Source organism: the organism of the source record quoted next, unplaced genomic scaffold (assembly GCF_019419815.1).
Source record: "Pyrus x bretschneideri cultivar Hongxiangsu unplaced genomic scaffold, Pyrus_bretschneideri_v1 Contig8, whole genome shotgun sequence".
NCBI classification, from domain to species: domain Eukaryota; kingdom Viridiplantae; phylum Streptophyta; class Magnoliopsida; order Rosales; family Rosaceae; genus Pyrus; species Pyrus x bretschneideri.
In genome coordinates, this window is record NW_025999820.1 from 7,584,402 (window position 1) to 7,602,758 (window position 18,357).

An 18,357-nucleotide genomic window follows, 5' to 3' on the forward strand; every position below is an offset into this window, starting at 1 on the left:
TACATGCAAAGAGGTTCAATAAACACACTAAATACAAAGAAACATGGACCCAAACACACACAAAACAAGCCCAAAGTCTATTTTGGAGCCCAGCACACACAAACCACAAAAAAGAACAAACTATAAGAACCCACAGCTCCCCAGATTGAAGCATAGAAACCTTCGCCCACCACCGTCGCCAGTCATCAAACCATCCAGATTCTCAAAGTTCGAAAGAAAAAGGCCGCACCATCCTCCACGGAGCACCAAGACGAATGCCACTAAGAAACAAAGGAAGCCTGCCGGAAGAGAGATCCGACGAGCGATATCAACAACAAAGGCGAACACTGGGAAGACAAAAAGGGTCAACAATGGTGGTGGTGTGAACACCCAGGCCAAAGCTCTACACACCCTCCCGTTACAATGCGAAAAGTCGCAAGAAAAGGTAGGCGAATCGAATTGAGAGTTAGTGGAAAAATAATGAAGCCAAATGGTGAAGATGGTAGATAAAAAGGACGACCTGCACGTGGGTCTCAAGATGGTGGAATCAGCTACAAGAAAGGGGTAGATCGGAGAAACGGGGCTGGGTTTATTGCCACAGACAGTAAGGGAAAGGAAAGGAAAACAGCAGGAACTGCCACCAACCCTGGCCATAGCAGGGCCGGCGGCTAAGCAGGAAACCTGAAATGAAAACTAGAACTCACACTACGGTGAGAATGTCTCTCACCGGAGGAGAGAGAAAACATCCACATTATCAATCAAGTTAAGCAAGCCATTACATCAGATTCAGAGTTTTCGAATCCAACGATCCCTTTGCCGTCGTCGTCAACATAGTCATCACCATCCGTTTTCTGCATTGCTGCTTCCCGATCTTTAATTTGGTTACTCTCTTCCTCCTTTTTTCGCTGCCTCTCGGCCTTCTTACATTTGAGGAAATCGACAAGTCCTTCAAGCACGACATCAGCGTCCTCGCTCTTCATGAGCTGCTCAGCAACTTCTGCAGGGGTCACCTCCGCGCTCTCTATCAACCCTTCAATTTCCCCACACAGCCGATGAGGGTTTTCGTCACCAATACCAAGGTAGTTGGAGGCCAAGACCTTGAATCCACTTGCGGTGCAGTAAGACAAGTGAATGTGCACGTCCATTCGTCCCGGACGCAACAATGCAGGGTCTAACCGATCCTTGTGGTTGGTAGTGAACACAATAATTCTCTCGTCACCGCAGCTCGACCACAAACCATCAATAAAGTTCAATAGGCCCGAAAGCGTCAATTTGGTATTAGAAGATGGTTGCTTCTCCTCCTCCGATTCACGATTTTCAACATCAATGCTGGAATCAATGTCCTCAATTGTTAAAATCGAACGATTTTTAGTAGACAACAATATCCTCTTCAATTCCGAGTCGTTGTGAATGCTAGAAAGCTCCAAATCATATATGTTAAAATGGAGATAATTTGCCATGGCCGCGATCAAGCTAGATTTTCCAGTGCCGGGAGGACCGTACAACAAGTAGCCTCTTTTCCAAGCCTTCCCCACCTTCTTATAGAACTCCCTCCGCCTCACAAACCTGTCCAAATCATTTTTAATCATCATCTTAAGCTCGGGGTCCATGGCCATTGTTTCAAACGTAGCCGGGTGCTCCAGACTTATCGAACCCCAATCACCATTGTCATCATCACTATAGTACGAATATGAATGTCGTGTATAAATTTTCACAACTGTGTCTTGTTCTTTAATTGCATTGGCTCGATCAAGCACGTAAGGCAAGTAGGAGAGGACAACTTTGTCCTTGTGCCTCTTGTGGAATATTAGCTCGAATTGACGCTTTTGATCACGACCAGAGTTATTATCGGATTCAATGCAGACGTAACGCCATTTTAGGACAATGTTATCGAAGGTATCGATGACTTCTTGGCCTTTTTCGATGGCAAGGCTGATGATTTTCTGTCGAGGTGTTTTGCTGACCCGAAGACGTTCGTTCGAGGGACCGATCTTGGTTTGGAGGTAGACATCCGCGGCCTCGTAGACTTCGTTTCTTGTCATGCCAGCGTTCTCATCAATGACGAGAGTTAGGTCATGGGAAGCCGAGAGAGGGGTGAATACACGGAGAAGGACGGATTCTATGTATGCGTGGAGCCTGTCGGGTACAAGGTTCATGAGTTCATTGGCCATGGTGCGGACCAACATCATGAATGCAGCGAATGAAGCATAGGCTGAGAACAAGGAGGACGCGTTTGTTGGCATTTCTTTGAGATTGAGAGAAGAAAACATTGTGTTTTTTTCAAGATGTGCAGAAACATGAAATGATGAGGCGTTTTTATTTCAATTTTTTTTGCGTAGTTTCGAAGCTATTCTGTCTTCTGAGTATAGATGCGGTTTTCTACTTGCTTAGTCTCTTCTGATTATTCATACGCGGTTTTTATATAGAGTAGTATTACACTTACCATTTTACTATAACATTATTTGTATCATCTTTTTAATAAAGATAGAGTCTGTCAACGCATGTAAATCTCATCTATATTAGAGAAATAGTACAAATAGATGATAAGAATAATATTTTTGTTATATAGAGTAGTACTACACTTACCATTTTACTATAACATTATTTGTATCATCTTTTTAATAAAGATAGAGTCTGTCAACGCATGTAAATCTCATCTATATTAGAGAAATAGTACAAATAGATGATAAGAATAATATTTTTGTTATATATATATACACACACACACACACACTAGTCTATTATGGGGGCGTTCGTTTGCCCTCATTAAAGTGTACTGGACTAGATTGGACTAAGGATTAGTCCAGTCCCATGTTTGCTCCTATTAATGAGACTAAGTCTCACTCGCCTAGACTAAATCCGGGACTAGCTGGCCTTAACAAAACCCCTTGAAAACCATGGGACTAGCTAAGATTGTCCCCTCTCTCCCCCTCTCTCCTCCTCGCCTTGCTCCTCGACCACTCACCCTCGAAAACCATGGGATGCTTTTCACAACCAATTTTCATATAAAATACCAAATTGAAGATGAGAGTGAGGGGATTACGATTCTACCTGAATCGAGGCCAAAAAGTGGTCGGAGGTGGCTGAAAAATGGCCTGGAAGTCTTGGCCGGTTTGGGTTTTTTTCGAATCCATGACAGATCGAGCATGCAAAGCTCGAATATGGGATCAGAGATGGGGAAGAGTTTGTTAGTGGTGCAAACCTCGTCTAATCTGATGAGGTTTAGTTGAAAAACCCGTCGGAAAACCTGCAACTCATCGGAAAAAATGAGGCAGGAGGTGAGGTGCAGAGGCAGTGAAGAGTCAAGAGGGAGAGGTGAAGTGTAGAGGCAGGAGGCGAAGAAGATGAAGTGAAGAGGCAAAGGATTTGCAATAAAAAAAATAAAAAATAAAAAAAATAAAAAAAAAAAGGAACAAAAATGGGAGAAAAGGGGAATGGGGAGGGAGAAGCGGAGAAAAAAATGAATGAAGAGATATGAAAGGGTTCTAGAAAAATAGGAAAAATGATAAAGTAATAATAAAATATTAATTGATATATTAAATTAAAAATAAAATATTAATAAATATAGATTAAATAATATAATATTATAATCCTCCTTTTTAGTTTGACACTGCATCAAGCGCTTCACTAAGTCAATCCAGCTTAGTCTAGTCTAAGCCAGTCCAGCTTAGTCCCTGAAGTTAGTTCAGTTCGAGACAGTTTGGTGCAACAAACGCACCTTATTTGTTATAAAAATGTTATATCATTTTTCTAAGAAAAAGAAAACATGTTTTAAATGAAAAAAAAAATGTGCGTGGAAAGAGGGGAGAGGTTGAACGTTGAAGTGGGGGATATGGGGTTAAAGAAAACCTTCGCAATTATTTTTATTTAATTTTTTAATAGGATGTAGTATGTTTACATGGATGTGGGGTTTGTCTAAAAGAAAAATTAATCCTACACTTATTATCTAGTTATGCTCAGTCTTTGAAATATTCTAGATATGCTCAATATTTTCACAGAAATATCCAAAAATTCAGGGAACGATATAGAAAGAGGGGGTGAAGTCTAAATTTCACCCCATATCAACGATATTTATGGAAATCAGTCAATGTCCTTGATATTTTTGATATTTTCAGGAAATATCAAGTGTTCGCAAACAATGTTGCTTTCATAACGAAAATTTCAAATAAGTAATGTATAATTTATTCTTTCTAGTGAAACGCTTTATTTTATTACTTGTCATTATAAGGAAGTTTTTATTCTCACATATCACATACTTATTGTTTACGCTGTATCTAATTATTAATTCTTGATTTATACGTGTGTTGTGGCTTTATATGACATTCCCTAAAAAATAATTTTAAATTTTCATGTTTTTGAGCAAATTTTCATCATTTCCATCGAATGCAATCGATATCGATATAGATATATGATATATGATATATCCAATGATATTTCTACACATTTGCCTATCGATATTTCCATCGATAACAACCAGTCCCGGAATTTACGGAACGGAAGGGTATTTTCATAACTTTCACTTTGGGTTTAAGATATTTTGAATTTGGATGCTTTTGGGCCTTGTTTGGTGTGCCCAAAGGGGCCCACCTTTTGATTTTGTTCCCCCGGCCCAACAACTCACCTTCTTTCCTCTTTCCCCGTAAGGGCTTCTCTATCTCTTCCCCTCACTTTATCCTTTTCTCTCTTGCTCTCCTCACCTCTCCTGAGCTACACACACACACGACACCACCACCCACATCACCCACCGTCTCTGGCAAGTCCTTAAACCACACCCTCATATCACCACCCCTTGACGTTGGACCTCGCGAGCCACGGACCACATGCCATGGAACCCCACAGTGACAATCACTATTCATCAACTTTTCTCAATGAACTCTGACAACTTTTGTGGGTTTTTTGACATGGCTAAGCTTTTAGAAACCTTTGGAGTATGTTCTAGGGTTAGATCAAGGCTTGTTGTATGTTGTTTAAGCTTGTTACATGTTAAAATAACTCGAAATAGGCTTTTCCCAGATTCCGGCGAGAACCCGTGACCTTCGAGGCCTTTTTTGACCAAACCATGATGAGTTAGTCGTCATGCAATGTACCATTCTCTACATTTCGTTCAGTAATACAACTTTGGTTTTTGAATCAATTGATTTGGTTGAATATCGGAGAAGTTATGGGCGTTTGAAGTTGTGCCTAGAAACCGGGCAAACCTTGGCCTGAAAATGGGTTAAACCTGGATCCATAAACCGTAGCTGGCCCAACCTAGACCTTTGGGCCATGCTACCAAGCCCAAACCCATATCTGTGACCCATAACTCAGTCAAGAAACCAGCCCAAAACAAAACCCCAGCTTTGGGCCATGGAATCCAGCCCAATACTCTAGGCCCAGACCCAGTGAACCCATGCCCAAACCCTAGAGAGAACCAGCCTACTAACTCTCAGCCCAGCCCAGCTGAACCGGCCTAACCATAAAACCCACGCTGCGTGTGGGTCTACGCTAGGCCTGGCAATTCCTGACACGACCCGATAACCCGACACGACACGACACGAAATTAACAGGTGTTCGGGTCGACACGATAACGAATCGGGTCATTATCGAGTAACCCGATAAGCGCCTGTTAAGATAACGGGTTGATTCGGGTATACACGTGGGTAACACGATACACGATAAGCAGAATATTATTTTTATAATTTTATAACCCTAAAAAAAATACTGTAATAATTATATACATTAATTTAACAATTTTATACCCCTAAAAACTATAATATATATATATATATTAAATTAACTATAAAGTCTATAATAATTATAATAATTATAATAATTATATATACTATAATAATTATACCCCCAAAATATTAACTATCTATAATAATTATATAATTATATATATATATATATTAAATTTTGAATTAAATTTTATAAAAACTATAATAATTATTAATTAATATGCATGATGCATCCATTGATTTGATTCCATTCCATTCTTGCCGCCCTTTTTGAAGAAAAATAGAGGGAAAATGGAAATGATAAGAAAAGTTGAAAATGAAACAAAAAAGTGAGGGAATTAGGGAAAGATGTTGGAGGGAAAAGTGAAAATTATAAGAAAAGTTGAAAATGAAACAAAAAAAAGAGGGAAAAATGAAAATTAATAGAAGTGGTGAGAAATTTTTATTTTTTTTTTAAGTTATTAACTTTTTATCACACATATGACATATCTCACTATTTTTATAATGATACATGTGATATACTACTCCGTGTACCAGTCAATTATACGTACAAAATAAATAGATTTAAATCTACTTAATAAATAAATATATATATATGTACACCATTGGAACTTGATGGGATACGAATTCTTCGAAACTAATTTGAACGATCCCAACAGTCAAACTTGTTTGTATATGCTTTGAGATCACATCAGCAAAAAATCGCAAAAAACAAACATTCAGAGATCAAGTAACGTGACAAAACTTTTCGACGCTTATAAACAAAAAATCACGATTTAACGGTTATTTTAACTTCGATTTTGATGATTTTTTATAGCTACACTCCTTGACCCTATATGAATACAATGAATGAATTTGATCTTCAATTTAAAATATTTACACAAGTGGATACTACAAAATCTTATGTTATACTTGATGAAAGTATAAATAAACTCTAAGTGTTAGTTAATCTAATGTTTTTATAGGATACGAATTCTCTTAAACTAATTTCAACGATCCCAACCATCAAACTTGTTTATATATGCTTTGAGATCACATCAGCAAAAAATCACAAAAAACAAACATTCAGAGATCAAGTAACGGGACAAAGCTTTTCGACGGTTATAAACGAAAAATCACGATCTAACGGTTATTTTAACTCCGATTTTGATGATTTTTTACAGGTACACTCCTTGACCCTATATGAATACAATGAATGAATTCGATCTTCAATTTAAAATATTTACACAAGTGGATACCACAAAATCTTATGTTATACTTAATGAAAGTATAAATAAACTCTTAAGTGTTAGTCAATCTATCGTTTTGTTGGGATACGAATTCTCCAAAACTAATTTCAACGATCCAAACTGTCAAACTTGTTTGTATATGCTTGGAGATCACATTAACAAAAAATCACAAAAAACAAACATTCAGAGATCAAGTAACGTGACAAAGCTTTTCGACGGTTATAAACAAAAAATTACGATTTAACGGTTATTTTAACTTCGATTTTGATGATTTTTTACAGGTACATTCCTTGACCCTATATGAATACAATGAATGAATTCAATCTTCAATTTAAAATATTTACACAAGTGGATACCACAAAATCTATTGCTCTATTTAATGAAAGTATAAATAAACTCTAAGTGTTAGTCAATCTATCGTTTTGTTGGGATACGAATTCTCCAAAACTAATTTTAACGATCCAAACCGTCAAACTTGTTTGTAAATGCTTGGAGATCACATCAACAAAAAATCACAAAAAACAAACATTCAAAGATCAAGTAACGGGAAAAAGCTTTTCGACGGTTATAAACGAAAAATCACGATTTAACGGTTATTTTAACTCCGATTTTGATGATTCTTTACAGGTACCCTATATGAATACAATGAATGAATTCGATCTTCAATTTAAAATTTTTACACAAGTGGATACCACAAAATCTTATGTTATACTTAATAAAAGTATAAATAAACTCTAAGTGTTAGTCAATCTATCGTTTTGATGGGATACGAATTCTCCAAAACTAATTTCAATGATCCAAACTGTCAAACTTGTTTGTATATGCTTGGAGATCACATTAACAAAAAATCACAAAAAACATACATTCAGAGATCAAGTAACGGGACAAAACTTTTCGACGGTTATAAACGAAAAATCATGATTTAACGGTTATTTTAACTCCGATTTTGATGATTAGTTACAGGTACACTCCTTGACCCTATATGAATACAATGAATGAATACGATCTTCAATTTAAAATATTTACACAAGTGGATACCACAAAATCTTATGTTCTACTTAATGAAAGTATAAATAAACTCAAAGTGTTAGTCAATCTATCGTTTTGTTGGGATACGAATTCTCCAAAACTAATTTCAACGATCCAAACCGTCAAACTTGTTTGTATATGCTTGGAGATCACATCAAAAAAAAATCACAAAAAAAAAACATTCAGAGATCAAGTAACGGGAAAAAGTTTTTCGACGGTTATAAACGAAAAATCACGATTTAAAGGTTATTTTAACTCCGATTTTGATGATTTTTTACAGGTACACTCCTTGACCTTATATGAATACAATGAATGAATTCGATCTTCAATTTAAAATATTTACACAAGTGGATACTACAAAATCTTATGTTATACTTAATGAAAGTATAAATAAACTCTTAAGTGTTAGTCAATCTATCGTTTTGATGGGATACAAATTCTCCAAAACTAATTTCAACGATCCAAACCGTCAAACTTGTTTGTATATGCTTGGAGATCACATCAACAAAAAATCACAAAAAACAAAAATTCAGAAATCAAGTAACGGGACAAACATTTTCGACGGTTATAAACGAAAAATCACGATTTAACGGTTATTTTAACTCCGATTTTGATGATTTTTTACAGGTACACTCCTTGACCCTATATGAATACAATGAATGAATTCGATCTTCAATTTAAAATATTTACACAAGTGGATACCACAAAATCTTATGTTATACTTAATGAAAGTATAAATAAACTCTAAGTGTTAGTCAATGTATCGTTTTGTTGGGATAAGTGTTGGAAATGTGCCCTAAAACCAATCATATGATGATACTTTACGGACATTTCAGAAAGTTAAACTAATGTAGTTTAAATGTAAAGGGCAAAGATTATTGTTTGAGCCGTCTCATATAAATGTTATATGCTTAAACGATAAGTACAAGGAATATGTGATTGGAAGAATGCGATCTAAAGAAGTTAGATTCATGAGACCATTCTTTCGTTGACACATCCTAAACGTTCCTGATCATAGGATTGTCAATTGGGCATTGACAGTCCGTTAAGATCAGTACGTGCTATGTCTTCTCTCAGGGAGAGTGACTAGTCTCGAGTCATTGGTGTGTGTGACATCAAGACAAGTACGTAGGTGCTCAATAGAGAATGAGTTCACTGAACACGATCAACGAAGAGTTCTCATATTCATGTCACATGAGAACTCATGGTTGGGATAATGCAAATTAGTCTTTTGACCTGAGGCATCACAGTTGTCTTGTGGTTAGGTCCTTAATCTTTGATTATGTCAAAGTCACTCCATCATGAGGGTGTCCATGGCATCGTTGGGGTTAAGCCACTTAGCCATGGAGGCAAGTGAATGCGCAACAAGGGATCTCTAACCTTCAAACTGTTTGAGGGAGAATACTTTATGATATGATTTTGAATCTTTGGCCAAAGTATGAATGAGATTTAGGAATGTGTTCCAAATCACATTCAAGGTAATCATATAAGCACAAGACTCACATTGGATAGTAGACATGAATAAACTATCAAACCAAACAATGTGGTCAAGAGTATTGTATTAGAGAAAAACCGTATTGCATTTATAATCCTAAAACTGAATAGGTTCTCCACCTCTTCTGATTAGCTTGGGTAACCATGACATGCTGCTAGGCGTCAACCATGGTTTGTGGAAGCCCAAAAAGTGTATTATCACTAACGGGAGAATTGAAAGTAAGTTTCAATTCACAAACGATTAGAAAGAGTTTTAATCGCCCACTGCCTCGCTAAAAGGAACCTAATGGATCGTTCACCGAGTAAGGTAGAGTTTGAAGAAACAACGGAGATGAGTAAGAATAATTAAATGGTTTAATTATTTATCTAAGGCTAGGATTAATTAATATGTTAATTAATCAAACGAATAAGTTCGTTAAAAGACCTTGGGATAGTTTTGGACCTTAAGGCCCAATGGGCTTCGAACGTCAAGTCCATTGACTTAAATTGTATGACAACTTAATGAATAATGATTCACAAAGGCCCAAATAGCCCAATAAATCCCTAAGGCCGGCCATGTTAGAGAAAGAGTGGGTTTTGACTTATTTACAAGTTTGCCACTCAAATGAATTAAGGAATAAGTATGACTTAATAGCCAAAATTCATTAAGGGTTATTTTTGGGGGAAAGGATGAGAACACAAGCTCTCCTTTCTCTCTAAAATTTCGGCCAACCTTGGAGGGATCATCTAGCAATCAAACTCCTCCAAGGTCACTCATTTCTTCTTCATTATGCCTTGGTGATGAATAATTAGAGGTTCTCAATTTTGGGAACTTGGAGAAACCTTTTCATCCATCCAAATCCATGGATCTAAGATGCAAGGAATGAAGGCCCTCTCTTTGGGTGATTAGCCTTTGCTTATGCAAAGAGGAATCTACAAAAGTATTGATTTCTCAACTCACTTTGTTTTGAGTTGAGTCTTGGTTCACCTATCTACTAGGCTTTGAATTTCATGGGTAAATGTTTTGTTTTTAAGTGCATACAAGCATGATTCCGCCTTTAATTGTTAATTGCATGCTATTGATGTTGCTTAAATGAACATGTTTTTCACAAATCTTCCTTCAATAAGAATTCTCCAAAACTAATTTCAACGATCCAAACCGTCAAACTTGTTTGTATATGCTTGGAGATCACATCAACAAAAAATCACAAAAAAAAAACATTCAGAGATCAAGTAACGGGACAAAGCTTTTCGACGGTTATAAACAAAAAATCACGATTTAACAGTTATTTTAACTCTGATTTTGATGATTTTTTACAGCTACACTCCTTGACCCTATATGAATACAATGAATGAATTCGATCTTCAATTTAAAATATTTACACAAGTGGATACCACAAAATTTTATGTTATACTTAATGAAAGTATAAATAAACTCTAAGTGTTAGTCAATCTATCGTTTTGTTGGGATACGAATTCTCCAAAACTAATTTCAACAATCCAAACTGTCAAACTTGTTTGTATATGCTTGGAGATCACATTAACAAAAAATCACAAAAAACAAACATTCAGAGATCAAGTAACGGAAAAAAGCTTTTCGACGGTTATAAACGAAAAATCACGATTTAACGGTTATTTTAACTCTGATTTTGATGATTTTTTACAAGTACACTCCTTGACCCTATATGAATACAATGAATGAATTCGATCTTCAATTTAAAATTTTTACACAAGTGGATACCACAAAATCTCATGTTGTACTTAATGAAAGTATAAATAAACTCTAAGTGTTAGTTAATCTATCATTTTGTTGGGATACGAATTCTCCAAAACTAATTTTAACGATCCAAACCGTCAAACTTGTTTGTATATGCTTGGAGATCACATCAACAAAAAATCACAAAAACACAAACATTCAAAGATCAAGTAATGGGACAAAGCTTTTCGATGGATATAAACGAAAAATCACGATTTAACGGTTATTTTAACTCCGATTTTGATGATTTTTTATAGGTACACTCCTTGACCCTATATGAATACAATGAATGAATTCAATCTTCAATTTAAAATATTTACACAAGTGGATACCACAAAATCTTATGTTGTACTTAATGAAAGTATAAATAAACTCTAAGTGTTAGTCAATCTATCATTTTGTTGGGATACGAATTCTCCAAAACTAATTTCAACGATCCAAACCGTCAAACTTGTTTGTATATGCTTGGAGATCACATCAACAAACATTCAGAGATCAAGGAATGGAATAAAGCTTTTCGACGGTTATATACGAAAAATCACGATTTAACGGTTATTTTAATATATTTTTATATGGTATAGTATTATTATTTTATTTCTTTTCATAATTATTTTGGTAAACTTCTCATAATTTGAATGATTTTTAATGTTTGGTTTTTCTATACTTAGTTTATGCGGAAGAAAGTTCTGACGTGGAAAACCTTACTGAAAACATCTTCAACATAACTCTTCAAGGCAATAGATAAAGCCCAAGTTTTAATACAATTTCATGATGATCGATGTAAATTGAAGATTTTGTAGATAGAGGTGTAAACTTTTGAGAATGACTTACAATCTTGAAAACAAAAACTCTTTCATTTTGCATATCCTGGCACATTTAATATTTGTAATAGATTAGTAGTGTATGTATTATTTTTTTATTAGGCTCTTATTTTCGAATGAAGATATAGTACTTAAACGACAAATGTTTTAATGTTTTGAAGTAATATTTATATGGTAATGTGTGATATGTGCAAATTTAAAAAAAAAAAAAAAATTTCTTAACGGGTCATAACGGGTCGGGTCACTTTACCCGTTGGGTAAAGTGACCCAACCTATTAAGGACCCGTTAAGATAACGGGTGTGACACGACACGACCCGTTAAGATAACAGGTGTTACACGAAAACGACACGAACACGACAGACACGATCCGTTTGCCAGACCTAGGTTAGATCATGTCTCATAAAAATATGTGCCAAAAATGTATATCTCTGGATTCCAACCCATTAAATATATAATAAACACAAAATACTTTATTTTTTTCTTATACACATCCAGGTTTGATCATATGTATATTATTTCTGTTAGTGTGAGAGCCTGTGATAATAGCTCCCTATATACTAATGTATATGAATCATGAGTAAAATATTTGAGCTTGATATTTGTCATTGCTGAAGTATGAATGGTCTGATGAAAAACAAGAATTAGGCATTTTTTGTCACATGCCCTGTGTACTTGCAGACAGCATCTAATTAGATTGGATTTGTAGACCAATGTAAAAAAGATCCAAAGACAGAGACTTTCCGGCGGCTTCAGAGGAAGTTCCCTTAAAAGAGCCAAAGACAAAGACTTTCCGGTAGCTTCCAAGAAAGTTCCTTTCCAAGCATTAAAAACCATTGCGTTTCCTCCAAGCTGAGTTTCATTTGATGTGATGGCCCACCATATACTGATTGTCTCACACAAAACACTTCAATCACAAATGGAATTTATCATTCATATTTTCAGCAGCGGAGTGAGAATTCTGAATGAGAAAGAGTCTTTTACAAATATATAAATACACACACGTGTATGTAAAAGTTGAATTCATAACATGTTAATATATGCAATTTGTGTAATCTTCACAAAATTGAAAGACTTCTATTAAATTCATTACTAAGAAGAAAAATATGTACAAACCTAGACAACCAAGTAAGAGGTAGACTGCGGAAGGCTAAAGAAAATACGAAGAAGTTGAAAAAGAAGGATAAGGGGAAGATGTCTGCAAATAAAGAAGAAGGTGGGTTGCTTTAGAAAATTATAGGGTGTATGTTACCATTAGCTGATAGAATCGAACCAGTAGTGGGGTTGCTTTTCCCATTTAAATTGCACGTCCCTATTAAAAATTCCCCTACCAAACTCATCATTTCATTAAATAGTTAAACAAATTCAAAACCAAAACAGCCTAACGACATGGTTTGCTTCATCTTCTTCCATGAGGTTCACACCTCCGCAAATAAAAATTTGGGGCCGCTGGTTGATTTCATACACCTTTCATAGAAATCAGGATGGGCCTGAGACTACCCTAGTCTTTTGGTGGCTCTGCCCTGCATATTTTACATTAATTTTAGGGTTCTCACACTAGTATATCACTTAGGTCATCTCCAACCGAAGGGTCCAGAGGGCCAGAAGGCTGAAAATAGCCCAAAAACCGTCTCCAACCGAAGATTAGGCCAGATGGCTCGTGGAATTTGAGAGGGCCCCACGGAATCTGAAAGAGTTGGAGGGCTGGCTACATGCAGCCAACCAGCCAGCCTGGGGCTGGCCAGAAAAATAAGAATTCCTGTCGGTTATACGTTAGCTAGCCGTTGCTAGTTGGCGACAATTACCGTTGGATTCAATTTTTTTTTTTTTAAGGTTTTTTGGGCCTTTTAAAAAAACATTCTATTTTTTTTCTATAAATACCTAAACCATTTCTCACAAAATTTTCACCATTCCTACACCATTTCTGTGACAACCCGTTCCAAATTTTACGTTTTTATTTTATTTTAAAAGCGTGAATTTACGAAAATGCCCTAGAGGCAAAGATTTTGACTTACGTTGACCATCGTCTAGAGAGACGTATAACTTATTCTTGTAACATATTCTCGTAGTATTCATTGGTGTGAACGCATAGGCGAAAGCCGTTTGCGAGTCCGGATTATAACGGTATAATTACGGACGTTTGAAAATGGTTATTTAAAGTTTAGTTATAAATTATTTGAATTCCCACCTTGTGGGAAAGTGGCCAATCAGATTTTAGGCACAAATATGAAGGACCAATCAAGTATAAGGTCAAGGAACCAATTAGAATTAGAGGGAGAGGGTGAGACCCAATCAGGAAAAAAACAAAAAAAAAAAAAAAAAAAAGGGAAAGCTTCCCGTGCACCCTTGCCCAACCTTGTGTGACCACCCATTTTCCAAGGCCGATTCCGGTCAACTCCGGTGAAGTTTTTCGACGCCACCACCTCCAACTTGAAGCTCTCATTCCCCTCTCCAAAATCCACCCAAGAAGCACCTTGATTAACCTTTGTATGTGGCGGTTTGAGACCACGAAAGTTAACGGTTCTCACGGTGCCCCGCCCACCCTTTTTGATTTTTCGGCAAAACGGCAAAGCGATGGCCGATGCCACCACTTGGGCTTTGTAGCCCATCATCCCAGAAGAAAATCCCAACCAACATTGACCCCGTTGGTCCACCGTAGACAACAAATTGACGGAGGGAAGTTTTAGTCACCGCCGGCTTTGTGGGCAAAATTGACCATCTTCTATCCACTTTTGGACTTTATGGCAGGTATAAAAGTTGCTCTACTCATTGAGATCTTCATTTCTATGAAGTTTGAGAATTTTTGGAATTAGTAGGATTTTTCGGCGAGTCGGAGCGGCTAACCGCCACCCACGGCGGCGCGTGGCCAGTGGGCCACCAATGTTATTTTTAGATTATGTCAAATGTCTTGAATTTAGTTTTGATATTTGAATGACGTAGGTTGATCGTTGGAACCTAAATTCGTTATGATACGTTACTTGATAAAAATGTGAATCAACGATCCGACCGTTGGATCGTCACCAAATTTGGATACATTATAATACGTAATATTTAAAGACATTCGACATAGTCTAAAAATATCCTACGTCATTCAAATATCAAAACTAAATTCAAGACATTCGACATAGTCTAAAATATATTATGGCTGCATCTTTAATTTCCCAAAAGCCTTATTTGGGAAATTGAGTAATGCTAAGGAAATTGGTCAAGACAAGTTTTAGTTTTGTGAATTAGTTAGTTAAACTAATGTTAATTGGGCTTGTCACGGATAATTATCTCTGAAAACAAGTAGATTGGGAGTAGGGTGTTATTGATTGTACTTTTTACACCGTATTGTATGTAATTGGAAATGCTATGACATGGTTGAGTATTAGATTGCATCATGGTATATCCATATGTATATTACCTACACATAATTATTGTGAATGCTTTGAAGTGCAAAGGTGAACGCAGGACACCCAGGTAAGTTCAAGTGAGTTTATGGTATAAGTTGAATCGATATAGTTATAGCATGACTACAGTTATGTGTTAGGCAACTCCGACACTATTGTACTGGTTGCCCATGAGTTGTACATGTTATATTAAGATGATTGGTGAGATATGGATACCTGCACTCCGGTGTTAATGCTCTCGCCCATGGACAGGGCACAATCTTTCACATGATGTTCATCTCCCGCACCTTACGCTCACCTTAGACTTAAGGTAGGTGTACAGTCTTGTCGTACAGACCACTATAGGTGGTTCCGATTCGTAAGTGACCCGTGATTATTCGCACAGTCTTCACGTGATCGTAGCACTTGAGCATACTTATTTACACCCAGTCCTGTCGTACAGACCACTAGAGGTGGTTCCGACTCGTGTGCAGGGGTGATTGGTGAGATATGGATAAGTCGTACAGGTCACTATAGGTGACTCCTGACTTATATGCTAGCATTGATTGATGAGATATGAGTACAGTCGTACGGGTCACATTAGATGATTATGACTGATATATCATTTATATTGATCAAGTTCATTTGGCCTACTTGTTAATGCATGGTAGAGTTGATGGACATGGCATACCCGTGGTTTTGACCATTTTGAGCATGAGTGGATCTATATATATATATATATATATTCGTGTAGTACTGTCCTATAGAAAACAATAAGGGATTTATTGTGAGGAGTTATTACTATTAAAAAGGTAATAGTTTGGTTTTACTGCTTACTCACACTTTCTGTTTTGTACCCCTTCAGGTTTTAACTACTGAGTTCGTATCAACGAAGATATATGGCTAATCTTAGTATTGGTGGCTACTTTTAAGGGTTTGATTCTTATCCACAATACTGTACTTTACTTATGCTCTGACATCGCGTGTGAAATGGGTTCGCTCCCACTCATAGCGCACTCTAGTATTTAGACACTTTTGGGTTCAAATTTATTCACATTATACACTATCACATTTTATGGCTTTTTCATCTTCCAGGTGTCGACCAGCACATCTCGATTCTATGTCTAAGTGGACTTTCCAGGTCGGTGTGTGTCAATTTCAATTCTCATATTTTCTTTCCTCTTTCAAATACAAGAAATGAAGTATAGGCATGAAGAATGGGCCAAACAAATACAAGAAGAGATGGATGATAAGAATATGGAAAGGAACACTTCGAATTACACTCCAATGAATAAGGCCTATTTTGATAGGAAAAAAAAAGAAGAAATTATGAGCCGACGACAGTTGTTTACCTCTGACTATACTCCTACAATGGCGGATGATGAAGATGACGTTGATTATGGATATTAAATTTAAGTTGTTGTAGTTTTTAAATTTAAGTTAATGTTGTTTTCAAATTCATTTGTAGTTTTTAAATTTAATTTGTCGTTTTTAAAATTTAGTTGTAGTTTTTAAATTTAAGTTGTTGTTGTTGTTTTTAAATTTAAGTTGTTGTAGTTTTTAAATTTAAATAATAAATTATGTTTGGCCTTAGGTCCTCAGTTGGAGACGGTTTTTTGTGACACGGCTAAAACGAGCCCTTTGGCCCTTCGTTGGAGATGGAGGCAAATATAGGCCTGTATTGTTTATTAAAATATTAATATCTTGGAGGGCCAGAGGGCTAAAACGAGCCCTCTAGCCAGCCCTCGGTTGGAGATGGCCTTAAAGCCTCGTTTTGATTTATATTTTTATTGCATTATAAATAATAAAGTTTTGTCACTTAATAGTATGGTCTAGTGGTATTCCACTTTATTTGTAAGTGAGAGGTCTTATGTTCGATTCCCGCCAAAGGCGAATTTGAACCACATTATTATAACTTGCCCATTGTGAGGCTTAGCCCACCACCCCCCCTCCTCTTCGTGTAGATAATATTGCTTGATCCAAAAAAAAAAAAAGTTAATAGAATCAAACTATATTACAAAAAATTTGACTAAAAAAATGTTGATAATAATAATAAAGTTTTTTTTGTAATATAGTTTGATTCTTCAAGACTTTATCACTGATATTACAAGTTGTGGAAGACAACTAAATAAGTATAAATAAAAACATCATAATTGCGTCACATTTTTATCAACATTGTTGATCACATCTTTGGCAAAGTAGCTAGAGCCAATTAAAACGCGAGTAAATTTCAGCTCTATACAAAACGTGATAAAAATTGTCGATATTGTCATGTTTGTCATAAATTCATATTCTTTTCCAAGCTAATTTTAGTCATGTATGCAATAGGTGACACTGTCAAGATTGCTCAATTTCATCAATGACCTTTAGTCCAATTGCGGCGACGAGAGAATTATCGTGTTCACAACCAATCAAAAATACAAGCTCAACCTTGCAGTGGTGCGCCCTGGTCGCATGGACGTTCATGTTGACATGTCCTATTGTTACCCCATTTGGTTTTAGGCTTCTAGTTTCCAATTACCTTGGAATTAAGGAGCACATTTTGTTTAGTGAGATTGAGGAACAAATTGAAGCTCTTTAAGTAACTCTGGCGGAAATGCCTGAGCAGCTGATCAAGAGCGACGAGCTTGACGTTGCACTGCAAGGCCTGATTGAAATTTTCAAGGTGAAGAAAATGGAAAATAGGAAGTTGCTGAGGCTAAAGAGGAAACAAGAACTAGAGGATAAGGAAAAGGAAAGTAGGGTTTCTCAAGAAGCTAAGAGTGAGATTAAGGGCAAGAAAGCAGATAATGATGACGATATTAACAAGAAAGTAGACGATTAATTAATGATGAATGTTAGAATTATTTAATTGTATTAGTTGGAAATCTAACCCTTAATTAATTTCTGTGTGGTGTCACTTCCACCACACTGTTGAGTTCTTGTAAACTAAATATATAAGCTCATATGAGGCTTTATTTTAGTTTATGTTTGTATTATCATAA

At 36.2% G+C, this 18,357-nt stretch overlaps 1 protein-coding gene across 1 annotated transcript; it reads right to left on the reverse strand.

The window, feature by feature from the left end:
- Positions 1 to 544: 544 nt before the first annotated feature.
- Positions 545 to 2,346, reverse strand: LOC125473194 (AAA-ATPase At2g18193-like). Its single transcript, XM_048575676.1, has one exon. The coding sequence runs from the start codon at positions 2,247 to 2,249 to the stop codon at positions 738 to 740; it is 1,512 nt and encodes a 503-aa protein (XP_048431633.1). The 5' UTR covers positions 2,250 to 2,346; the 3' UTR covers positions 545 to 737.
- Positions 2,347 to 18,357: the final 16,011 nt, after the last annotated feature.

Bases quoted from the DNA above. Each gene is read 5' to 3' on its own strand.
- LOC125473194 (XM_048575676.1), bottom strand. From the start codon at position 2,249: ATGTTTTCTTCTCTCAATCTCAAAGAAATGCCAACAAACGCGTCCTCC.